The sequence below is a fragment of the Geotrypetes seraphini genome, chromosome 4, assembly GCF_902459505.1.
Source record: "Geotrypetes seraphini chromosome 4, aGeoSer1.1, whole genome shotgun sequence".
Taxonomy (NCBI): Eukaryota; Metazoa; Chordata; class Amphibia; order Gymnophiona; family Dermophiidae; genus Geotrypetes; species Geotrypetes seraphini.
Genome location: NC_047087.1, coordinates 176,027,680 through 176,055,072, shown reverse-complemented (window position 1 = coordinate 176,055,072; position 27,393 = coordinate 176,027,680). Strand labels below are relative to the sequence as shown.

The 27,393-nt window shown below is 40.6% G+C and overlaps 1 protein-coding gene across 5 annotated transcripts in view; it reads right to left on the bottom strand.

Annotated features, from left to right (window-relative positions):
* Positions 1-27,393, bottom strand: part of SLC38A7 (solute carrier family 38 member 7) — a 154,248-nt gene that overhangs the window by 74,751 nt on the left and 52,104 nt on the right. For all 5 annotated transcript variants that reach the window (XM_033943315.1, XM_033943313.1, XM_033943311.1 and 2 more), the window contains 2 exons: positions 20,924-21,122; positions 11,005-11,149 (listed from right to left, as the gene is read on the bottom strand). In XM_033943315.1, coding sequence (XP_033799206.1) covers positions 11,005-11,149; positions 20,924-21,122 — 344 coding nt within the window. The remainder of the gene's footprint in view (positions 1-11,004; positions 11,150-20,923; positions 21,123-27,393) is intronic.

The following is a 27,393-nucleotide window of genomic DNA, read 5'->3' as shown; positions in this document are numbered from 1 at the left end:
GGAAAAGTAAATAGAATCGAAAAATCAATTTAGTGAGTCAAATCGAATCCCTTTTCCCTGAATCTGGAAGCACTAATACTGAGTAGAGCATTCAAATAAAGAAGAGCAGGGGGCTCTATAAAGTGAACAGAGAAAAGTCAGGAGGTTCTTAAAAATGAAGATGTGAAAGGGCTCTTTTGAAGAGCAGAGTAGAATCAGATGGCTCAATGAAGACAGTAAAAAAGGGATATGACAGCTTTCAGGGCAAAATGATGCTTAACAGCTTCCAAGATATTTAGATAAACGGTGGTATTAAGTAGAAAGAGAGTGGCAGTGGTAGTGATAGGGCAGAAGGAATGGAAGATTTTAAAGAGCAAGGGAGGGAAGAATCATAGTAGGGTTACTAGATTTTCTCGAAGGAAAATACAGATCCATGGCCATGCCCCCAGGCCCACCCAGTTCCACCTGTGTTACACGACCTGTTTCGCTCCCCAGCCCCGCCCCCAGACGGCAACCATGCATGCACGGACAAGAGGCAATAACATCAACATGTCGCATCCAGGCATGCGCAGATGCCCATTCCCAACGCAATTTTGACGGGAAGCTTTTCAAAACCCAAAGTGCAGGTTTTGAAAAGCTGTCTGGGGAAATCCGGACATTTGATAATCCTAAATCAGAGTGCTTTTCTTAACATAATATTCTGCATTTATAACGGGTATAGGCAGCAGCTCTGTGATGCTAGAGCACCCCCAATATTTTTGCAGCATTGCTGAGACATTAGAGCTGAGATCTTCCCACTGTAGAGCTGTAGGGGAAAACAGGAAGGCTGTCTCTCCTCAGCTACTGCTTCCACTTCTCCTTGCAGCCTACTGGTCAGTAGTGCTGACCGATTCGCAATTTGAATCAATTCACCAATTCACTTTGGGTGAATCGATTCAAATCGATTTGATTTTGTAAAAAATCGAACTCACCAATTCGTCTGCCCCCCCTTGCTAGAGACCCGTTTGAGCTTTCCCTCTGCCACCGGAATCCTTCCATCTAATGTAACTTCCGGTTTTGCGAAACCGGAAGTTACACCAGAAGCAAGGACTCCAGTAGCAGAGGGAAAGCCGTGTGGACCTCTGGGAGCAGAACAGCGGCAACAAGGTGCTTTTTAATTGGTTGGCTAGAAGCAGATGCATGCGCCTCATTTTCCCGCATGCACGCTCATGCTTCCCCCTATGTCTACAGAATTCTCATGAGGATTCCCCCAGGCTCATGGGACTCCCATGGGGATCTCCCCAGGCTCACGGGACTCCCACAGGGATCCCCCCCAGGCTAACGGGACTCCCACAGGGATCCCCCCCAGGCTCATGGGACTCCCACAGGGATGGAACCTGAGGAGGGGAAGGAAAGTCCTGTAAGCTCAGGTGAAGATCCCCGAGAATTTCCCTGTAACAGCAGTAGCAAGCCAAAGCAAGGCCAGTACAGCTAAGACCTAAAATGGTTGCTGAAAAAGCAAATGGGCTCTCTGACTAGAAATTGTCAACTCTGAGAGAAGCTGTGAACTGTGAAAAACACTTCTGCTTTTTCCTAGAAACAGTGAGCATAGTTATAGAGAAAAACAATTCTGATGAAAAATATAAGCAACATGATAACTTTCACCAGAGGAAAGACGAACCACGGACAGAAGTATACAAGAAGGCTAACCACAGAGCTGGAAAACTGTTAGGCCCAGGTGCTCGAAGGAGGTTCTTGATATATTAAGAGAACACTTAAGGGGAAAGGAGGGTAGAATTAGATGGAAAGAGGCGTGACACAGAATCACTCAATTATTAACCAATCCATAGCTTAATATATAAAATAATGAATATGATTAACCAATGAAAGTGTGAAATGTAACATGCACCAACGTGGGCCAGAGCTGCCAGAATCATATAAAAGAAAGCTCCCTGGACCATAGTTTCAGAACTCATCGGAGGTTCTCCATCAGCCTGGCCAGCCTGGTGTACACTCTATCACTCTGTATGCTGTGTGATTTGTTCCTGTAAGCTATTACTACTTGATTATTAAATTCATATTATTTGGATCAGCATAAAGAGAGTTGACTGGTCTGTCTGTGAAGGCCTGGGTTGCTAGAACATGTTCTCCCACTCAACATCCAATCTTTGAGGTTTCAAACTACAATCTTTGCTGGGCTTCCAAAGCATATGGCAAAGAATCTGATGTGGACTCTGCAGACAGAAAGATGGCCATTGGACTAGAGGTCTGCATGGGAACAGAGATTGCGGGAATCCTATGGGTCCCGTGGAAACCCAGCAGGGATCCCCCAGATCTATGCGACTCCCACAGAGGTCCCCCCTATGTCTACAGAATTCTCATGAGGATCCCCCCAGGCTCATGGGACTCCCATGTGGATCCCCCCCAGGCTCACGGGACTCCCACAGGGATGGAACCGGGGTTCCTGAGGCCTGGAAAGAGAATAAGTAGAAGATAGAGAAACTGGGACCAAGATGATGGAGAAACAAAATGTTCCACCAGCTAGAGCAAGAGAGATGTTAATTTTGAGGGGGGCTAAGCTCAAAGTGGGAGGCCCAGCCCCCTTCTCATGGTTATGCCACCAATTGTGTTTAGTACAAAATAAAGTACTTGCTGAGTTTGTTTTGGGGTTTCCAGTTCAGTTTTGGCACATTTTTCTTATGCAACCATTGTCCTAAAAAGTGCCTCTCTCAATTCTGCTTTAAATGATTTTGATGCTGTATTGTTTGATTATAAGAACATAAGCAGTGCCTCCGCCGGGTCAGACCATAGGTCCATCTTGCCCAGCAGTCCTCTCCTGCGGCGGCCCAAACAGGTCACCTGTCTGAATCACCAGAAGGGGCCCCTTGCCACCTTGGTTTCCCATTTAAGTCCTATCTTCCCATCGAAGTCCTAACCGTCCGGTCTTGCACATGCACGACCTGGTTGGGTTTCTATACTTTTTACCTGGATACCTCTCTCAGTATCCCACGATCCCTTTATCCCTCAGGAATCCGTCCAATCCCTGTACCGTACTCTGCCTGATCACTTCCTCCGGTAGCGCATTCCAAGTGTCCACTCATTGCTGCATTGTGGATTTTGGAAGGACCTCTCACAAGTTACCTATGCCAGATGGTAGAACCAGATTTGGTTGCTCTACAGATATGAGCTTTATATTGCCAAAAAAAATCTAACTCTCGTATTTCTTTTAACAAGAAATGGTTGATCCAACAGTCACATGACCTAATGTCTATTCAAATTCATTCCCGTGATGTATGCATCTCTTATTTCTGTTTACTGTTATTTGTTTATATTGTATTTTATTGTTGGTTTAAATAAACTAAGACTTAAAAAAAAAATCAAAACTGTCAGAAGTAATTGCTGCTTTTTATGGGGACAGGTAACATTTATGGGGGGAGGGACAGGGACAGAGGAGATGCATCGCGGGGTCGGACGGGGCCAGAGGAGATTCCTCACGGGGACTGGCGGGATTTCTGTCCCTGCACAACTCTCTACACATTGGACTGGATTCTTTTGAATGTCAGGGAAGTACTGCAATGCATAAGGGGATGAAAAACCAGTCACTGAAACAAGAATTTGCCTGGAGCCAGGAACAGCAGAGCAAGGAAATGATCCAAGCCTGTGGTCAACGGGAGGTCACAAACAAGATGAGTTAAATCAGGGATCTCAAAGTCCCTCCTCGAGGGCCGCAATCCAATCGGGTTTTCTTGATTTCCCCAATGAATATGCATGAGATCTATGTGCATGCACTGCTTTCAATGCATATTCATTGGGGAAATCCTGAAAATCTGACTGGATTGCGGCCCTCAAGGAGGGACTTTGAGATCCCTGAGTTAAATCTACAAACAAAAGGAAGTTATCACCTGTAGAGGGGAGTGAGAAATAGGAATCAGTAAAGAGATGGGTGAGCCAAACCTGTATGGAATAGCAACTAGCTAGGGAAAAGTGTATTGGACCTTGCTGGGTAATGGAGGGAAGTAGAAAGCAGGGGAAACAGGAAAATTAGAAGCAGAACCAGTTTAAAAAGATTTAAGAGTAGAGCAGGCAAGAGCAATTAAATTCCCTTCCTCCAAATATAAAAATTAAAGTACAGAGGAAGGATGAAGGGGAAAATGAAAATAATTGGGGGAAAAGAGTATGGTGCCTATGGACTGCGAGTAATTTTCAAGTTTATTAAAAATTTGATTAATCGCTTATTCAAAATTCTAAGCAATGTACATAAAAGTAAAATTACAAAATTTCTGAGGGAAACAAAACAAACGAATAAGACTAACCTGACAAGACATATTAAACAAAAGGAAGAAATGGGGAAAGAAATACAAGTTGTTGATAGTAAATAAGACAAGTAGGGGAAAAAACAATAGGAAGGGTGAGAGCGGTGGGCTTTAAAATAAGTTGGGAAATAGGATTCAATTGAGGCTCCTAATCTAGCTTTCTAGAAGTCAAATGCAACTTTAAAAAGAAAGCATTTTAACTTGCTCTTGAATCTAACTAGGTTGCGTTCTTCCCTTAAATAAATAGGGAGGGAATTCCATTATTTGGGGGGCTGTGACAGAAAAGATAAATTGCCGCATTGTGTTAATGTTTTTGAGAGCAGGAACAATTAATAAATGTTGGTCGTTTGACCTAAGTAATCTTGTTGGCGTGTGGGGAATCAATAATCTATGAATGAAGGCGGGAGTTTTATAAAGAAGAGATTTGAGAATGTTATACCCCAGCATATTACTGATAATTTTGTTCAGAATATTATATGTCTCCTCAAGTCTGCTTACCTGAACTCCTGAACCTTAGTGTTACCTTGACAACATCAAATGCTTTACTAAGAACCCAACAGCTTTTCCCTAAATTCAGTTGCCTGCGTACCACTCAAATAACATCAGTAAGGACAGACCTAGGTGTTACCAAAACAGAGAACAAAAGAGCAAGACCAGCCATTTACCAGTCCCTGCAACACCTCATTAACGCCAGATGGGACCTGAATGTTATCCAAACAAAGGAACTGGCCAGGGGGGTAACTGAAATTCAGCATGCTACCGACATGAATCCACAAGTCTGTTTATCTGACATTTTGACCTCTTTGACCTGAATGTTGCCCAAACAACTTCAAAGGGACCGACCTGGGGTGTGCCTGAATCAAAGGACGCTGTTACTGCAGGACCAGCTGTTTAACTCAGCAGCTTATAAGGACGGAATTCTGCTCCTAGAATCCAGAATCCTAGCCGGCTATCCAAGACGTCAGGTCTAAAGGGGCAGACTCCTGTGTCCTACTCGCCTATCCATTGAGGGATTCCGAATGGTGAAGGGAGGGTTTACGTGAGATACGGTGATGCTAATTTATTCTTATATATATATATATATATATATTAAAGTGTTATTGTTTATGCTTTATATTGTCTGTTTTCCTGAGTATCTCTGATCATCCCACTTGACGGAACAGAGAGTTAGCAGACTTATTTTATATGTTATGCAGTGAGCAACTGGAAGCCAATGCACTTTCTTAAGGAGGGGTGTCACATGGTCGAATTTCTTAGCTTTCATTATGAGTTTAATTGAAGCGTTTTGGATAATCTGTAAACGTCTAAAAATGGCGATTTTAGGACTGTACGGATGGGGGGGACCAGGGAATGCAGGGAAACCCCCCAAAATCACGATTTGAGAACCCCTCAAAATCGGCAAAGTCTGTGACTCACAGACACCATAGACATGTGCTGCAATGCATTTCAATGGCAGCCAGCAATACACAGTACAGGCATAGGGAGATCATTACCTCAGGAGCTGATTAAACTGGATATTTCAGATCTTCTGGCCGCCTCAACTTCCCTGTCACCTCAGATCACGACCACCAGGACCCCCTCAGGGAAATCAAGGAAGACACGTGGCGCAGTTCCGATCCCAGCGTACCTCCTTGGAACCGCAGCAACCTGCGCTCTACTCCTTTGTGGACGAACCTGGAGACCTGTTTCAATCTGCAGGCTGTCCAGAGGGCTTACTGCAGTTTCAGGCTTACAGAGCACCCTCCAGAAGCAGACAAACTTTAAAATGTCTATGATCTTCTGTCGAAGGATCACTCGCACAAAGTTGATCCACAGCATGAGGGCAAACCCGTGGTACCGAATAAAATAAGAGACTAGGAATTGAGAAATAAAATCACGAGCAGAAGAAAACTAGAAGTTCTCAGCAAGGCTGCAGAATCAAAACTGAATTTCAAGGGGAGTGGCCGCACAGGCGACCTCGCAGAGGGGGTTGGTGTTATTTTTAAGTTCTGCAGCCAAGGCTGGAATGGATGCATTACCCAATAATTCAGGCTCCAGAGGGATTGTACAAGAATAGAGCATTACAATAATCGATTTTTGAGATTACCAGTGAGTGAATTAATGTGTTAAGTGACTTGGGACATAAGAATTTTGAAACTGAACGAATTTGACGTAGTCTGAAGAAAGTTGATTTGACAATACTACTAATAAGGTTATGATAAGTTAGTTTATGATCAAAAATAACCCCTAGGATCTTAATGCTACTGATCGACTGTAGAGTGGTACCTTTGATAGTGATTGGGAAATTGAGTTTAGGACCTTCTTTCCAAGGAAAGAGCATAACATTTGATTTATTAACATTGAGAGCTAATCTGTTAGCATCAAGCTAGTTGGAAAAAGTGCTATAAATGGGTTGGAGGGAGAGAGAGTATGATGCTGACACACTGGGAATGGAAGGAAAGAGTGGCTGGACATTCCCTGCCCCTGATGAATGTTGTTTTCTCTTTTTTTTCTTTGCTGGGTGAGAGAAAATTTGTTGTGAGTTATGAGTTGAGCACCCCCAGTCATTTTCAAAACTTGGCTCCTGTGGTAACAGGGATTTTTTAAAGAAAAGTCACTTTAAAAGGATGGTGCAACTGCTGGTCCATATACTAGCAGCTCTTAATTTTGTCCCAATACTTATTCCACAGTCAGGGAATGGGAGCAGGAAAAACAACCCCACAGAAGAGACAAATTTAGCCCATGTATCGGTTAGGATTTTCACTCTTTCAACAATGACTATGGTGTCTGACAAATTAAACTTTCGTTTTAACATCACACCTGGAAATCGATCTCCCATTCAGCCCCGAACATCTTCTCAGTTCCTTGGTCTGATCATAATCTGATCTCTTTAAGCCTCTATTTTACCCAATCGTTGACCCCTAATCACTTTTCTAAAACAAAAACATTTTCATACAGAGACTTTTCTCAATTAGAAATTTCTGATATTTCCCCTAAATTCAGCCCTTCCATTATCATTCCAGTATTTAAAACCATCGATGAACAACTTCAATATTGGAACTAAAACTTAGAATCCATAGTAAACACTAAAATACCACTCATCACTAAAACAGTAGTCAACCGAAAATTTAAAAACCTTTGGTATTCCAAAAACTATCTCAAATAAAAACACAACTTTGTGCTTCAGAAAGGAAGTGGCGTTCTTCCAAAACCCCTTTTAACCTTCAAAAATTTAAAGATACTTCTCTTTATTACAAAAATGAAATTACCCAGGCAAAAAAATCTTATTACAATAATAAAATCCAAAAAGCTAAAAATACTGCCGTCCTCTTTAATATTCTAAAGTCAATTAATCCAGATTAAAAAAAACATATACCTAATCAAAAATCAACATTAAAAGCACAAGAACTAGCCGACTACTTCTGCCAAAAGATAGCTAAAATAAGACAAAACTTCTCAAATAATACAACAATTTCACCTACATTGGATAACTCAATTACAAATAACTCTATTCCAACAGCCAAATGTACAAATTTCAGAATACCATCCATAAACGACATAGAAAGACATCTTAAATCAATCAACCTAAAAGGCTCACCTTTAGAACCTTTGCCACCGTTCTATTTAAATAAATTTTTTCCTTATTTCGGTGCTTTTATTCTTTCCCTTATTCAAAACAGTTTCTCCTCTGCTACTGTCCCCACCTCTTGGAAAACCTCTATTGTCACACCAATAATAAAAAATTTCAAATCCAGTTACGACGATGCATCCAATTACCGCCCTATTTCCAATCTACCATTCTTAATGAAACTTTCTGAAAAACTAGTCTTTGAACAGCTCTCAGAATTCATCGAATCCTCGAACGCACTACATCCCAACCAAACTGGTTTTCGAAAACATCACAGCACGGAATACTCAATGATCGGCCTCGTTACAAACATACACTACTTTCTTGATCACCACAAATCTGTAGCTCTCTTTTCCCTAGACCTATCTTCAGCTTTTGATACAATTGATCATGAACTCCTACTCAATCATCTGCAATCATTAGGCATAGAAGGCCAAATCCTAAAATGGTTAACATCTTTTTTATCAAACCGTATTTCGAGAGTTAAATTTAATGACGCCTATTCTGCTAACTTCTCTTCGTCATATGGTGTGCCACAAGGATCAATACTATCTCCTCTTCTATTTAACATTTTTCTATCCCCGCTTATTACCATCTCACAATCATTAGGTTTTACAGTCTTTTCATACGCTGATGACATTCAATTCATGCACCCTCTCAACCCAGAAAAAGCAGAAGAAATAAAAATTATCAATGAGAAATTAGAAATAATAAAAAACTGGCTAAACAATAATAAACTAGCTCTAAATACTCAAAAAACAAAAACAATGCTTTTCACTTGGAAAGAAGACATAACTCCAAAAATACCATTCGTACTTGATTATACTCCTATAGAATCGGTTTCTCAACTGAAAATCCTTGGTGTAATAATCGATGTTGATCTTTCATTTCACAGTCACATTAGCGAAATAGTTAAATCATGCTTTTACAGATTACGGCTCATTCGTTCAATTTCTACCTTTTTAGATTCCAAATCAATCAATATCTTAGTTCATTCCCTAATTATTTCAAAATTAGATTACTGCAATTCCCTTTTAATCAATTTAACCCAGAAAGAAAAGAGACGACTCCAAATTATCCAAAACACATCAGTTAAACTAATTCACAAAGCAAAAAAATTTGACCACGTTACCCCTTTACTTATTAAATCGCACTGGCTCCCTATATCTCACCGAATCACTTTCAAAATTATATTTCTAGTATACAAAACATTAATCTTTAATGAACCCCAATTTATATCAAAAATGATTGTCCCATATAATTCTTCTCGCTCTCTAAGATCTTCTTCATCACAACTGCTTTCAGTCCCCTCATTGAGAATTATAGGCACAAGACGTAATGATATGTTCTCCGTGAAGGCCCCCACACTGTGGAACTCTCTTCCAAATTTTATTAAAAGTGAAAAAGACCTTGTCTCTTTTAAGAAAATTTTAAAAACATATTTATTTCTTTTTATTTTTTTAGATTTATAATTTTATTCATTTTCAAATTTTACATAAAGTGTACAAAATATTGAAATACAATTAATGAATACACAATATCACTTTTATATCTAATATATATTATTCTAAATGTATTTTTATCCCCTCTCCCTCCCCCTCCCTTCTAGTATTTTCCAATCATATATTACATATTGTATATCATATTATATCATATTGTGTAAAAGTTGTTTTCATTACCCTCCCCTTCATGTGTGTCACAAAGAAGATATTGAAAAGAAAAGAAGAAGAGAAATCCTATTAATTATTCATTACAATATTTTGTCAATGGCCCCCATATTTTTATAAATTTAGTATATGTCCCTCTTTGTATTGCTATAGCTCTTTCCATTTTGAATATGTGACATATTGTATTCCACCAAAATGTATAATTTAGGTTACTATAATTCTTCCAATTGTTGGTTATATGCTGAATGGCAACCCCTGTCATGACTAATAAAAGCTTGTTATTTTCTGGTGAAATTTGACTTTTTTTCTCATCATCGTTCCAAATAATACTGTATCATATGATATTGCTACGTAATTTTCCATCAATTTATTAATTTGTGGCCAAATTGCATTCCAAAAACTTTTAATGTAGGGACAATGATACAATAAATGATCCAACGTCCCAGGTTCCAGATTACAGTGCCAGCATCTATTGGACTTGGAATTATCTAATTTTTGCAAACGTGTAGGGGTCCAAAAAGCTCTATGTAATAAAAAGAACCAAGTTTGTCTCATAGATGCTGACACTGTACATCTCATTCTCCAAGACCAAATTAGTGGCCATTGAGATGCAGTAATTTGATGCTTAATCTCAATGCTCCAAATGTCTCTTAGACCATTTTTTGGTTTTTTATTCAAATATCCAGATATTAATTTATACCACAATGCGGCTTGATGCCCTAGGAAGTCTGCTTGGAAGCATAAGAACTCTAAACTATATTGATTTTTCAATGTTTTCCATTCAGGGAACCCAACCTGAATGGCCTGCTTCAATTGCAACCATTTAAAACTTTGTTTTTTACTAAGACCAAATCTATGTTGCAATTGTGAAAATTCCAGCAGTTTACCTTCCGAAATAACATCATTCAGAGATCTAATGCCTGCAATAATCCAGTCCTTCCAAAGGATTTGAGCTCCGCCAATTTTGATCTTGGAGTTTATCCATAGAGATTGATTATAAAAGGTGATATTAAAGGTACTATGGCTAAAACATATTTATTTCAAGATGCATTTGATTCATGAAACATAACATCCTAGATTCTCTCAATATTTTTTTTTTTTCTTCTTCTCGCCCCATTATTACCTAATGTGTTTTCCTTTTGATGTAATATTTTAACAAATAACGAAATTGTAACTTTCCCCTTCCTTCCCACTATCTCCCGTTTGTCCAATTTGTTTTGTCTATTGTCTACCCTATTTAAACTAAATGTATTACCACATTCTGATGGTTTTTTAAATTGTACATCGCTTAGATATTGTTATAAGCGATTCATCAAATGAAAATTAAACTTGAAACTTGAAAGAATGACTGTGACTCTTGACTGTCACTAAGAGCATCACCAACTTGAACACTTATGCTAATGATCCAGGAAATCATCAACATCATCATCATCTCCACCCCTCTGAGTATCCCACATACCTAGCATATTTCTGGAAACTGATCTCCTTAGGGATGGACAGTGGAAGAATCAGCAGGAAGGCAGTAGCACTGATGGTGAATTTTCTATCTGTGTACCAGTGGCTGCTTCCAAAACCTACTCCATCTTTCATAAATGCAGCGATTACTGGATTGATATCATGGGGAAAAAAAAAAAAAATTCAAAGAGCAAGCAGAACAAAATTCAAAAGTGAAAAACCAAAGAGGCTAAGAGACACCATAATAGCACAATCAGAGCACAGAAATATACAGTGCCCTATAGTCAACAAATTATTAGTGCACTGCACATCAAGGAGCCACAGTCACCCTCTCAGGACACTGGAAATTATTGTATGGAAGTAAGTGGTATAAAGAGAAAATATGACTTGATCCAGAATTTACACTAAGGGCCTGTTTTACAAAGCTGTGCGGCAACAGCCCCGAAAACCCTTTAAATCTCTATGGGCTTCGGGGCCGTTAGCACGCTGCAGACGCTAGCGCAACTTTGTAAAACAGGCCCTAAATCAACAGTGCCATTGTACAAATACCTTTCCAGCACCCCTCTATTTTTTATGATTCAAAACAGCAAGGATATTCAGGAAGAATGGGATGTATGGCTTACCTGCATTTCCTATCCTGTTAATTCTTTCCTCCAATATTTCCTAAGCCAACAAAATCTCACATCTATGGACCTATGTTTTCAGATTTTATTCTAATGCTTTTCTCAGGAATGTAGCAGTGTTTATTCAACAAGATAAAAATGGGTGAAAAAAATACAGTAAGAAAAAAATTACTAATTTTCCAAGTAAATCTCGAGATTTATTTTAGGACACAGAAGCCAAAAGTAAAATTAAATACACTTTGCCTAAGAAAGTGAGGTCTAGCAAGAAGAAGCTAAGATTTTAGAGTGGAAATCCCCAATGGCTAGAGAAAGATTTTAATCTTCCTTCACTCCCCAGTATCGCCTACCTCCCATCTCCTCTTTCAGCATCTTAACTTTTCTTTGGGCATATCTTCCCCCAGGTCACCCCTTTTCTCTACCATTCCTCCCTTCTTCCAGTGGGCTGCTTATCCAGAGTTCCTTATCTAGCACCTCCCTTCATTTACTTACATGGCTCTGGCTCTGTGCTTCCTCTTCACACTAAACTACGACATCCCCCTCTTTCTTGCCCCACCCACTACCTGCTGTAAAGGGAAATAAACATTAAAGGCTGTAACATCTTGAGTCAGCTTTTGCATTATCACCCCCCCACCACCACACATACACACTCTTGTGATCCAGTATGCCTCCCTCTCCTGCTGGACCAGGTGAGGGTCCAAACTCCCAGTCCAGCATCTATCCCTTTAGAAGTTTGAAGTAAAGCAAACTGGGATTTTGGCACCCTTTATCACCAGTATCCTGGGCTAGGGTCTTACCTTGTCCATAGGTTGAGCCAGCCCTGGATTTGATTCACTGTCTGGTGTAATCTCCAATCACTAGATTCATTCGTGTGTCTTTTGCCGTTGTCAGTTCTTGATTTATCTTCTTCACCTTTCCAGTTCTGGGCTCAAGCCTACAACATGTTCATCTCAGTGCTATTAGTGCCTATCACTCACTGTTGGTCAAGAACCCATTGTCTGTACATCCCTTGATCTCTAGATTCATGAAGGGCCTTTACCATACCAAGCTTCCTGCCATTGCCTGGGACCTCAATGACATTCTCTCTGCTCTAAGTTTCCTTTTGAACCTCTCTCAACTTCTTCCCTCAAACATCTGACTTGGAAAGTGGTTTTCCTCATAGCTCTGACTTCTTAACACCAGGTCAGTGAACTTCAGGCACTTGGATCCATCCCATACACGATTCTATCATGACAGGGTTGTTCTCCAAAGATATCCCAAGTTCCTCCCGAAGGTCGTCTCCAAATTTCATCTCAGTCAGTCCATAGTTCTGTCTTCTTCCCAAGACCGCATTCTTACCCTAGAGAGGCAGCTTTTCATACCTTAGACTGAAAATATATACTAGCTTACTACTTGGATCAAATGAAGCCTCACAGAACTAACACTCAACTCTTTGTGTCATTCCACCCTAACAGACTTGGAGTTCCTGTTACCAAGAGAACCATCTCTACTTGGTTAGCAGATTTTTCATATGCTCGGGCTAGACTGATTCTAAAGGGCCATGTCACTGCTCATAATATCTGAGTTATGGCAATTTCAGTTCATTTACGCTTTACTCCTATTGAGGACATTTGTAAAGAAGCCACTTGGTTCTCAATCCATACATTCACTTCCCACTGCTATTTGGAGACTTATTCCAGGCGGGATAGTCTTATTGAGCAAACAGTTCTGCAATATTAATTCTCCTCCTAAACTCCATCTTTCCCTCTAACCTTCTGGGTTTCACCATGCTCACATTTGTTAATTATTACCCTCTTCCTAGAGGCATGATCCTAGCAACTTGGGAGTCCAACATGTGAGAATATCATACCTGCTTGTCCTCAGAGAAAGCAAAATTACTCACCTGTAGCAGATGTTCTCTGAGGACAGCAGGTATATCATCACAACCTGCCCACCTCTAGTTGGCTTCTTAACTTTCTCACTGAACTGCAGGTCTCGCAAGCTGACATGGGCAAGAAGGCACCTGCACGCACATGGCACAGGCAGTCCTAAAAGATTTAAAGTGAAAATACACTTTTTGACTGTCTGTACTAGGATCCATGGATGATGTCACCCACATGCGAGCATATGCACCTTTGTTCTTGGAGAACACCTGCTATAGTGAATAACTCTGCTTTACTATTGGTTACAAAGTTTAGGCTGCTTAGGATAAGAGAATCATGTTTTTTTAGGGGGCAGTCTCAGGGTATTGGAATAAACTCGACGAACACAAGATTTCTCAGGATTATCTAAGTTTTAGGAGACACCTGTTTAGTACATTTTTAAAGTTGAATTCTGTGTGGTATTTTGGGTTATGTTTTTGAGGGAAGGGCGTGGATTGGACTGGAGAGAAGGGTTGGAATGTTGGGAAGGATTTTTTTCCCATTTGAATTTAACTCACACCTTTTTCAGTGGTAGCTCAAAGTGAATTACATTTAGGTACACCAGTATTTTCCCTGTCCCCAGAGATACAACAACCTAAGGGCCCCTTTTACAAAGCCATGGTAGTAATTCTCATATGGTAAATTTGATGCAGCTCTTTCAATTCCCATGGGCTGTGTTTCATTTGCTGTGCCGGGACTTGTTACTGTGGCTTTGTAAAAGGGGTTCTTAAAACTGAATTCTGAGGCAAAGAAGGGTTAGGTGACTTAAAGAAGACTAAAAGGAACAATAGCAAGATTCAAACTGGGCTTCCCTGGTTGTCATATAGTGTTTGAACCTCTAGACTACTCTTCTACACTGTATGGTTTTTAACTAAAAGTGGTGGGTTATAAATCAGTGTAATACATTTGTGTTATATCACAATAGAATAAAGAAAACCTGATGGTAACTTTCAGAAAAGAAATAAAAACCCTGCTAGTCAAGAAATCCATGAAGACTAACCAACACCATATGAAACATTTCAATCCTCTGAAGCAACCCGCTCTACTCTAACACCTCTGGACATATCCAGAAATCCTCTTCTGTAATCCGCCTTGAACCACAAGGTAATGGCGGAATAAAAATCACTGATGTAATGCAATGGTTACCTATCAATTAAATACAACTTATAAAACTACCGATGTAAACCAAAATGACATTGAAGGTGATTTTTTTTTTCTCTCTCGTATCATATAAACAGGAACAAGTCTCAGATTATGGAGTTTCACCCATTCAGGGTTCTCTCAAAGAGAAAGACAAATCTTTTCTCTTACTCCTGCTGACATCACCAGCTTGAACCCATCATCCCTAAAGTCTTTTGAAAAGAAACAGATAAAAATTCAGCGCTCCACTTCTCCAGTTTCCATCCAGTTAGCCTGAAAAAAAGCCTCCCTTATTCTCAATTTCTCCGTTTAAGGAGGATTTGTTCCTCAGTGGGACTTTAAAAATCAATCTAAAGCAGTGGTCTCAAACTCAAACCCTTTGCGGGGCCACATTTTGGATTTGTAGGTACTTGGAGGGCCGCAGAAAAAAATAGTTAATGTCTTATTAAAGAAATGACAATTTTGCATGAGGTTAAACTCTTTATAGTTTATAAAACTGCCCTCCAAGTACTCTATTTTTTCTGCAGCACTCACATTTAAAGTTTAATATCTTTTCTTTCTCAAAACTGGCACATTTTTATTACTAAATTGAAAATAAAATCATTTTCCTACCTTTGTTTGGTAATTTCATCAGTCTCTGGTTGCACTTTATTCTTCTGACTGTGCATCCAATATTTCTTCTCTTCTTTCAGCCTCCTGTATGCTTCCTCTCCTCCAGACCTCATTCCCTCCCCCAACTTTTTCTTTCTTTTTCTATGTCTGTCTTTCTCTGATTCCTTGTCCCATTTTTTGCTTTGTTTCTGGCTCCTTGTCCCTCCCCCCTTCTTTCTTTTTTCCTTCTGGCTCCCTGTCCCCCCCCTGCTTTCTTTTTTCCTTCTGGCTCCCTGCCCCCCCTTCTTTCTTTCTTCCTTCTGGCTCCCTGCCCCCCCCCTTCTTTCTTTCTTCCTTCCTGCCCTCCCCCATGCCATCGCCGCCGAGGAATAGGCTGCTGCTGCTACCGCCATCGGGAACAGGCCGAGATCTCCACAGGGCCAACCAACTCTCGCTGCCCGACGTCAATTCTAACGTCGGAAAGGACGTTCCGGGCAGCCAGGCAGCGAATGGCTAGCCAGAACGTCCTCTCGACGTCAGAATTGAGGTCGGGCGGCGAGAGAGCAGGGAGATCAAAGAGCATAGTGCCGGCAGTGAGAAGGGAAGGGAAGCAGTTGGGCACCCCTGCTCTAAACGAGCCGCAAGCCGCACTAGGAAGAACAGTGGAGGGTGACCAGCTGTGCGGACCGCCCCCCCCCCCCTTGGTATGCCACTGGAGCAGCAGCGTGTCTGGCCGGCTCATTCCATTCAAAGCCGCGGGTGGCGGCTCCTTGCGAGATCCGCGCCTGCGTCTGAAGCCTCTCTGATGTTGTGATGTCAGAGAGGCTTCCGATGCAGGAGCGAATAGCGAAAGGAGCCGCCAACCCGCGGCTTTGAACGGAATGAACCGGCCAGACCCGCTGCTGCTCCAAAAAGAAGGAATTATCCAGTCCAGACCGCGGGCCACAAATAAAACTTGGAGAGCCACATGTGGCCCGCGGGCCGCGTGTTTGAGACCGCTGATCTAAAGCAATGAAAGAAAGATTTATCAGAAGAGGTTACTCCAATAAAGTTGTAAAGACAGCATTTAAAAGAGCTTTATATAACAGGGATTTACTTTTAGCACCTAAAGACAAAATGATACGAGATGTGGGGGTGCAGAACAGGCGGAAATGGTCACGAGTGTTCTTACATATGCTAAAAACAGACTTACTGTAGTAAAAATTTTAAGAAAGCATTGGAAAATGCTCAATTTTACAAGAAGATTTAAGAACTTTGATTTACGGATAGCTTATGGCAAATCCAAAAATTTGAAAGAAATACTATGTCCAGCTTTACTTCCACCTAGTGAAATCAATGAAATTATTGTGGAGAAGGGGCATGTATCCTGTGGCACGTGTCAGATGTGCCAAATCATGGATTGCACTAGGTTTTTTATGAATCCTAGTGATAAAAAACAATATAAGTTAAATCATGCTTCTAACTGCAAAACTTCGGGAGTGATATTTACTCTCAAATGTCCCTGTAATTTAATTTATGTAGGGCAAACATCAAGAGCATTTAATATTCGGTTAGATGAACATAAAAGTAACATCACAAGGGAGGTTTTATCAGCACCTCTTGCAAAACATTATAAAGAACAAAAAACATGATTTCACTTCCTTAAAAGCATTAGTTTTAGATCTGATACCAAAGGGGGAGGAGAGGGGGGATTTAAAAAAAAAAAAAAACCCCAACTCTGGCCCAGAAAGAACAATGCTGGATTTTTACACTGAATACAATTGAACCTAATGGTCTTAAAAAAGCTCTAGAATGGCAGCATTTTTATTGACTTCTGAAAACAATGTTTGAGTCTTTCTCAGTTGCTTTTTTTTTATTTTCTAAGGTAATTGCAAGTATGAATACTGGAAATGGTCTTTGCAGTCCTTTTGTGCCACCTTAAGAATTATTAATGAGGCTTCAATACGTGCTTGACGTCATGTTGTCTTTTAAGTAAAATGCACTGCTCTGTTCACTTGTCGCTCTGAACCAGCTGGAGTAGGTCAATAGCCCAGACAAGGTAAAAGTGTATGCCTTATAAGAAGGTACAAGTATTTAGTTGGCTTCTTTAAAGAGATAGTAACTATGTGGTATTTGATCTTCCAGGGTTACTAGAGAGACTTCTCCCTGACGCAGCGGGGATGTAACTTGATCCCGCGAAACGAAGGCCACGTTGGACTAAAAGTAATAAGCAACAGTCCTGGTTCTTAAAAGAGCATAAGAGCACAGCTAAGTACTTTAAGTTCTAAGAGTTTACAGCATAAATGCACTTATAGCACTTTGTCAGTTCTGAGTTTCTGAAATGAACTGTGAGGTCTCTAAAAAAATTTTTAAGCATTAATGAAGTATGAGGTTTTTAAGAATTAAGTATTTAAAATAAGTGAATCTAACATAAATTAGTAGTAATCAATTTGGGTGTGTTCCAGTATAAATTAAATAATTAAAGTAATGAAGAAATAAAGAATAAGCTTAATGTTAGGATTAAGGTAGGTAGGTAGGATAGGTTCAAGCCGGTGATGTCAGCAGGAGTAAGAGAAAATAATTCTTTTTCTCTTTGAGAGAACCCTGAATGGGTGAAACTCTAGAATCTGAGGCTTATTCCCGTTTATATGATAAGAGAGAAATAAAGAGAAAAAAAAAATAAATAAATAAAAATCACCTTCAGTGTCATTTTGGTTTACATCGGTAGTTTTATAAGTTGTATTTAATAAATTTGTGTGCCACAAATGTGCCATGAGTCAATATTTGTTGATTCTAGCTTTGATATGAACTTTTGGTTTTTTTTTATTGGGGTCAATGGATGCCGATTTTAACAGGTCTATTAGATCTGGGGTGCAGGGAAAACAAATTTGGGTATATTTAGGTAGGGTGCATTTTGTGGAAAGATCGGGAATTTTAAGTTAGATAATTTCAAACATGAGGGTAGTTCGTGAACCAGTGTACGTTTAGCTGCATAAAATGGAGCATGACAACTTTATTGGTATTATCTTCTCTTTATTTTTTATTTCACTAAAGAAAACAGCCAGGTCTATTCTGCTGAAATCTCTATATGTTATTTTGAAAGCTACCCTTCCACTGGTTAGCAGAAAGAGAAAAAGAGAGAAGCTGCAGTACCTGATAGGATCAACCATATGTACAAGGAAGAAAAGGGAATAGACCAGCAAGTTAAATGATATTGCTAATTTTTGAGCTTCCTGTGACTCCAGGATCCTGAAGGGAGCAGAGGGGACTAAATCCAGTGCTCCTGCATCCCCCCTCAGGTGCCCCTCAGCACTTGGCACATGGCCATCTAACACAAAGCTGGCTTAATACAGGGGAAGAAAAGGCCTGGGGAGTCAGCATTTGTGATGGCCTAACCAGAGTGTCAGCAAAGGACTCTAGGATATTATATTAAACAATCTGACTCTGGTAATGTTAAGACTGCATAATCCCCTGTCCATAACCCACATACTTTGAGTATCCGGTCAGCCTGGATTTCAAGAAGATATGTTAGCCCTTTCAGGACCAAGGGACATATTTGTCCCATAACTTTAAAATCCTATAAATTTTGATTGGGATAGTCTACAGTTCTAAATTTGATATGTACGGATTCCATATGATACTGCCTTTATGTAAACAAACTGGTTCCGACATTCATTCATTAGCGTCGTTGCTAGATTGACGAGAAGATTCACTTGCCACACTGTCCATAAGCCAGAAGTGTGATTTTTTTAAATAAAAATAATGATATTTCACAAAAAAAATCAATTTTTTGGCATCTGCAAGCCCTTTTTACCATAAAAATGTCGTCAAAACCACAAAAATTGGCCTACGATCCTTATGGTCCTGAAAGGGTTAACTACCAGTACTTGAATAGAACAAAAGAAGCCAGGCAGACTGATTACATCTACCAGAATCACACCTTTCTTATCAATTAAGGGCCATTGCCTCAAACAGGTACTAAATTATGGCAAAGAGAGATACTAGAAAATATGTTAAGATCAGTATCTAACAATAGATACTATTTTTAGAATAAGATTAAAATCTATAAATTTTTAAATTATTTTATTGAGGTTTATTGGATGGATTCAGAATTCTCTTTCAATTTTTTTACTTTAAAACAATTTTTATTGATGACTGCACAATGATACAACAATAAACAGAAAACAATACAACTTTTGTCATCCAGTTTCAATCTCTTTAAAGATTACTTAAAGCAGTCTAGTCTTCCAACATTGTCGGATGAGATTTTGAGGGAGCTTAATTGTCTCCTGCAGCTAGAAGTATTGCAGACTGCTATTTAAAAATTTGCATCTTAACTCAGCTCTAGGAATGGATGGGCATTCCAGAAAATTTTATAAAATGCGGGATGGATGGGTGGAGAGCTCTTTGATGGGGTATTTTAATGCAGCGATGGAGGAGGGGGAAGTTCCTGAGGTTTGCTAACTATTATTGAAGCTGTGAAAACCTCCAGAGCAGCCCAATTCCTATCGGCCCATATCCAGCCTTCATAAAGAAGTCTTCACATACCATTGTATGCTTTATGCATAATTAAGATTTGTGAAAAATAAGCATTTGGACCCCTGAATGTGGTATTCATTGCCGAAACATGGACCGTGTTAGGTCCTTACCACTACCTGCTGATGTGTGTTGTATAGATTGATATTACCTGTTCTATTTGCATGCTAGATCAGTTAACAGCATCTCAGTGACAAAAGACTATTCTTTGTTTGCACCATTGCAAAATGTTTGGCAGTGAATATGCAAATTTCACTCAGTGGACAGGTAATGTACTCCCATACCTGCCAAATCGCCATAATGAAGCATTTCAACCTGGCTTTGAAAACACCACATTTTTGGAGCACCAGAAAGCCTCAAACATCGGATTAAAAACCTGAAGATAATAAAATCACTTGCAGAGCAGGAAAAAAAAAATAAAGGACACCATCTCAACTTGCTTATAGAAGAAAAAACTAAGGAGATGGGGCACTGCCCACTGACACAAGGAGGTGGAGCTGAAATGCCGTGAATGATTCCTTCTACAAACTTGTGAGTAAAAGGAGAATAACCCACTAGTCAGGATTCCTGTTCCTTTTGCACTGGAAATAATCTTCTAAAATACATTCTCATGCATGTAAAACAAACCAGAAAAGTTATGTATACTAAATAACAAGTGTAAATGCATGTAAGTGTACTTTCCATGGAGTAATATTCCAAGAGAAAGGTATGTGTGTATTTTCCCTTGGATTACTGGTGTAATTTAAGCAATAGGCAGCCTAACATATTACTGTATATTGTTTCCCTAAAAAACAAAAGTGTCCCTGCAGGAGACACTGCAGTTCAAGATTCCCTAACAATTCTCCAGCTTACCTCCCAGGGATCATCCCATACCTAAAGCATGGCATGAATGAATGGATACTTATTTTAGAGGAACAAATTAAACAAGTATCACTTAGCACTGCTCAGTGAAGTGACCAGACCCTGTTCAACTTTGTAGTATTAAAGGTCCTATGATCCAAATACAGTACCTTTAAACCTGTTCAACTTTGTAGTATTAAAGGTCCTATGATCCAAATACAGTACCTTTAAACCTTCGGATCACCACCAAGAAGATAAAAACACAAGAGAGAAATGAGTAACCAGGAGCAGGTGGAAAAACTTGTACAGTACTTACATTTCTCCTGTTGATCGCCAATAATAATGAGGAAGGCGATGCAAGTGCCAAAGGTGTAAACAGAGATGGCAACCTCACAGACTATACCAGCAGTCTTGCCACACACGGTCCACACTACCTCCTGATACGTCCGTTCATTGCTGGCTTGAGAACAGTAGGCAAGGATGACCAGACCGGAGATGATAAAGACCAGCATACACTAAAGTAAGGAGAGAGCCAAGTTACTTTCAATCTGCCACTATGGAAACCCTGTGATGTAACAAGGAGATGACTGAGATCAGCATGACTACATGAAATCTGAAGATGAAAATTCCCTAATGGAAAAACATTTTGATGAGAAGGTAAAGAAATGCATAAATCTGAAAAAAAATCACACTGTACTTCTATTCCCTTGTACTTGATTGCTTTTAGGGATTTCCATGAGCTGTGAACATAAGAACATAAGCAATGCCTCCACTGGGTCAGACCCGAGGTCCATCGTGCCCAGCAGTCCGCTCACGCGGCGGCCCAACAGGTCCAGGACCTGCGCAGTAGCTCCCTATCTATACCCCTCTATCACTTTTTCCAGCAGGAAATCATCCAATCCTTTCTTGAAATCCAGTACCGTACTCTGTCCTATTACATCCTCTGGAAGTGCATTCCAGGTGTCCACCACACGCTGGGTAAAGAAAAACTTCCTAGCATTTGTTTTGAATCTGTCCCCTTCCAATTTTTCCAAATGCCCTCTTGTTCTTATATGTTTTGAAAGTTTGAAGAATCTGTCCCTCTCTACTTTCTCTATGCCCTTCATGATCTTGTAGGTCTCTATCATATCTCCTCTGAGTCTCCGCTTTTCCAGGGAGAAGAGCCCCAGTCTCTCCAATCTTTCAGTGTATGAGAGGTTTTCCATGCCCTTAATCATTCGTGTCGCTCTCCTCTGGACCCTCTCAAGTGTTGCCATATCCTTCTTAAGGTACGGTGACCAATACTGAACACAGTACTCCAGGTGCGGGCGCACCATTGCCTGATATAACGGCAGGATGACTTCTTTTGTTCTGGTCGTAATACCCTTCTTAATAATACCCAACATTCTGTTTGCCTTCTTCGCGGCTGCTGCACATTGTGCCGTTGACTTCATTGTTGTATCCACCAGTACACCCAAATCTCTTTCAAGGTTACTTCTCTCTAATACTAATCCCCCCATTTGGTAGCTGAACATCGAGTTCTTTCTCCCTATATGCATGACGCCAAGACAATAAGCATACAAATATGAGGGGGTGCTGAAAAGTTATCAACCTGATTTCCTAAATTCTGAGCATTATTCTGCCACTGTAGCTGAAAAGAATTATTATTTTCGTGCTAAGTGCCAATTTGCAGAATTGTAATACTATGTTTTGACATTGCTTCAGATCATTGAAATCATGCAAACGAAAAGTATGAAATTTTCAAGTTTGAAACTCCAAGTTCCTATTCCTGCAGAAGATGACTCCAAAGGAAATCCATGAATGTATGATGCCCATCATCAAGTGATGTGCAAACTTTCAAGACCGAATATACAGCAAGGTCTGGGAAGCCTCAAACGATGTCAACTCCTGAAATTGCTGACCATCTTCCATTACCTGATTTTGGTAGATTGACAAATAAATATCAGCTACAGCAATTGCTGAGAAACTGCAGATATCCAGGAACATGTAGGTGTATAATCCATGAACAGCTGTGTATGCAGAAGCTGTCAACCAAGTGAGTGCCTAAATGTTTGAATGCTGACTAGAAATGATGTTCAGTGGATACTTCCAAGTTGATTTTGCAGCATTTTCAGCGAGCTGGTGCCAACATTTTGGAATGACTAGTTACTGTTAATGAAACATGGTTACTCCTATGATCCCGAGACAAAACAACAGTCCCATGCAATAGCGACACTCAGGTTCTCCAAGGCCAAGGAAATTTAAGACCCAAAAGTCAGCAGGAAAGGTTATGGCCACAATGTTTTGGGATCAGGAAGGTGCTGTAACGAGCGACTTACCTTCCAAGGGGACAAACAATTAATGCAGAATACTACTGTAACTTGCTATGTCAATTAAAGGAGGCATTGAGGCCCATAATCAAAAGACACAGATGTCCAAAAAGCATCCTAAATCAGCACTTGGACATCCTAATCAAGTTTCATTTAAAATTTGATTTTAACACTTATCAGAATTTTTAAGCACTGTACAACGATAAAAAATGTCAGATACAATTAAAATATATATAACACATTGGAGAAATTTGCTTCACCAGCTGGCCTTTTGGGAAATGAAGGATGTTAGAGGGAAGTGGAAGGAGAGACCGTGCTATTTGAAAACCTGGGGTTTTTATTTGGGGCAGTTGCATCCCAGAGGATGTAGTATTTTGCTTAACAAACTGATATATTCCTGTGGTATATGGAGTTGTGCTCAGTGACTGGTATTGGTGTATTGGGGGTGGGGGGTGAGCGAGAGGGCTGGGGGGGGTAGGGGCGGGCAGAGTGGGTGTTCTAGAGTTATAAAACTGTTGATGACTGGATCTCTGTTGTATTATTGTTGTATCTGGTTATTGGCTGAACTTTGATGTATTGCGAATATGTGGTTTTGTTGTCAGCAATAAAAACTGTTTGAAATAAAATATATACAACAGCCTTACATAGATGTAAACAGACTTACAAAAAAAACCCAAAAAACATAAGGAAAGGGGGAAGAACTACAATGTTTATAGTAAAGAGAGACATTTAAGGTTTGAACGAAGAGGAGGGGAGAACATAAAATAAGAAAAAGTATTAAAAAGTATTGCTGAAAAGAGATGTCCAAATGCCCATAATTAAAACCGTCTTTCTGTACATCTAGCGAGGTGTTCCAGCTTCTGTACATTCAGAGTACAAGATGGGTGGGTATAGTGGAGGCATGTTATAGATGGGCTTTGGGCAGTATCAAAGGCAGGTTAGACATGGATATCTTGCTGAGATAATCAAACATTTTGCAAGACATCCAGGCCAGAACTTACACGTTTGAAACTAGACCTGTTTTAGAAAGATCTAAGTGCCACAAAAGGTGCACAAACTGACCAGATGACTATTGCATGCATCAAGGTAAGACACTCCAACACTCCCCTAGTGCTCACGGACCCTCTCACATCCACAGAGATCTGAATACAAACGTGCATACCCGTCTCCAGAACATCAAAACCTGGTCTAGTAAAGCCTAGGTGTCTTAAGTAGCCTGGTGGGTGGGCTAGTGAATCATAGATAGGAGTAGCAAGTCCCATAAACCACTCTAGCACTATATTCATGTGGAAAATGTGAGCCCACCAAAATCCCCCAAAACTCTATCCTACTACCATATAGGTGCCACCTGCAGCCTTAAGGACTATTGCGGTTGTAGACAGTTAGCTATAGTGGGTTTAGGGGAGCTCACCATAACCTATAAGAGTTCTGGTGAGATGTTTATCAGGCATCCTTTATGTGACATACACAGCAGTGCCCTCTAAGGTATCCAACTGTTCTGTTGCCATGTCTGGGTGGCCAGTCCATTACAGGACTGGCCCCTCCCATGTCCAAATGGTCTTGTTCTGGGTGTTTGGGACATGGGGGGTAGGGGAGGGGTGGACTGTGGGAGGAGGGGGATGGATTGGGGTGGGTATCCTGGTGATATTAATAATATCACATCCACTGAGAGGTAACAAATATATATTGACATTGCTGTTGTTGTATAAGATGTGGCGTGCACAGCTCCTTCTCTGTGGTTTACAATCCTGTTGGTTTGACCCACAGAGACCATGGCTGGGATGGCACCTGTTGGAAAGATTTTCCATTTCTTCCTTGTTTGTAGATAAGGCTTTTGCTTTATTTTTAAATGGTTAAAATTGTGACATGGAACGTGGGAGGCATAAATTTGCCCAAACATGGGAAGATCCTACAACGTATGAAGGCTGATATAGTGATGTTGCAGGAGACACACCTTACAGACATTGAGCATGCTAAAACTGCAGAGGGAATGGGTAGCTACTTGTATGGCGGTACCTGCACAGGGAAAGCAATGTGGGGCTGCTATTCTCTTCCGCAAAGAGATAGTGGTGAATATCCAGGTGGTGGTCTCCGACAGTGGTGGGTGATATATTCTTTGTAAAGCACAGTTGGCTGGGAGACACATTTTGCTGGGAAGCATATATGCTCCCAATACTGACCACTTCTTTACATGTCCTTGCAGACTCGCCTACTAGCTCAGGAGACTTTACCACTCATGCTGGGGAGAGATTTTAATATAGCCTGGGACCCTGAGTTGGATCAACCATCGACGTCTCAATCTGGTTCAATCTGGTTCTTGGGGGAAACCTAAGGACTTATCTTTTTTTTTGTCTGTTGTTGGATCTAACAGATGTATGGAGGACACTTCATCCTATGGAAAAAGATTTTACTCATATGTCTTGGATTACATAGTAACATAGTAGATGACAGCAGATAAAGACCCAAATGATCCATCCAGTCTGCCCAACCTGATTCAATTAAAATTAAAAAATTTTTTCTCTTAGCTTTTTCTGGTCAAGAATCCAAAGCTCTACCCGGTACTGTGCTTGGGTTCCAACTGCCGAAATCTCCATTAAAACCTACTCCAGCCCATCTACACCCTCCCAGCCACTGAAGCCCTCCCCAGCCCATCCCCCACCAAATGGTCAGACACAGACCGTGCAAGTCTGCCCAGTACTGGCCTTTGTTCAATATTTAATATTATTTTCTAATTCTAGATCCTCTGTGTTCATCCCACGCTTCTTTGAACTCAGTCACAGTTTTACTCTCCACCACCTCTCTCGGGAGCGTATTCCAGGCATCCACCACTTTCTCCATAAAGTAGAATTTCCTAACATTGCCTTTGAATCTACCACCCCTCAACTTCAAATTATGTCCTCTGGTTTTACCATTTTCCTTTCTCTGGAAAAGATTTTGTTCTACATTAATACCCTTCAAGTATTTGAATGTCTGAATCATATCTCCCCTGTCCCTGTCAGATCTCACCCTTTCCTCTAGGGTATACATATTCAGGGCTTCCAGTCTCTCCTCATACGTCTTCTGGCGCAAGCCTCCTATCATTTTCATCACCCTCCTCTGGACCGCTTCAAGTTTTCTTACGTCCTTTGACAGATACGGTCTCCAAAACTGAACACAATACTCCAAGTGGGGCCTTACCAATGGCCAACACCTTCTTTCTTTTACTGGCTATGCCTCTATTTATACAGCCCAGCATCCTTCTGGCAGCAGCCACTGCCTTGTCACACTGTTTTTTCGCCTTTAGATCTTCGGACACTATCACCCCAAGGTCCCTCTCCACGTCCGTGCATATCAGCTTCTCACCTCCCAGCATAAACGGTTCCTTCCGATTATTAATCCCCAAATGCATTACTCTGCATTTCTTTGCACTGAATTTTAATTGCCAGGCACTAGACCATTCCTCTAACTTTTGCAGATCCTTTTTCATATTTTCCACTCCCTCTTCGGTGTCTACTCTGTTACAAATCTTGGTATCATCTGCAAAAAGGCACACTTTTCCTTCTAACCCTTCAGCAATGTCACTCACAAACATATTGAACAGGATCAGCCCCAGCACCGAACCCTGAGGGACTCCACTACTCACCTTTCCTTCATCCGAGCAACTTCCATTAACCACCACCCTCTGGCGTCTGTCCGATAGCCAGTTTCTAACCCAGTTCACCGCTTTGGGTCCTAACTTCAGCCCTTCAAGTTTGTTCAACAGCCTCCTAAGAGGAACTGTATCAAAGGCTTTGCTGAAATCTAAGTAAATTACATCTAGCATATGTCCTCGATCCAGCTCTCTGGTCACCTAATCAAAAAATTCAATCAGGTTCATTTGGCACGATCTACCTTTTGTAAAGCCATGTTGCCTCGGATCCTGTAACCCATTAGATTCAAGGAAGTACACTATCCTTTTTTTCAGCAACACTTCCATTATTTTTCCAACAACTGAAGTGAGGTTCACCGGCCTGTAGTTTCCTGCTTCATCCCTGTGACCACTTTTGTGAATAGGGACCACATCCGCTCTCCTCCAATCTCCAGGAACCATTCCCGTCTCCAGAGATTTGTTGAACAAGTCTTTAATAGGACTTGCCAGAACCTCTCTGAGCTCCCATAGTATCCTGGGATGGATCCCGTCTGGTCCCATTGCTTTGTCCACTTTCAGTTTTTCAAGTTGCTCATAAACACTCTCCTCTGTGAACGGCGTAGAATCTACTCCATTTTCTCATGTAACTTTGCCAGACAATCTCAGTCCCTCTCCAGGATTTTCTTCTGTGAACACTAGAACAGAAGTATTTGTTTAACATATTATCTATTGGTATCTCGTGACATTTTCTTAGTGGTAGAGAAGGCGGAGATCGGACATTATGCAATTTCCGATCATGCCTGGGTGTGGATGGAGTGGAGGGGGGAGAGACGAGTGCTCGGATGCTCCATGTTGGCGATATCCATTGTG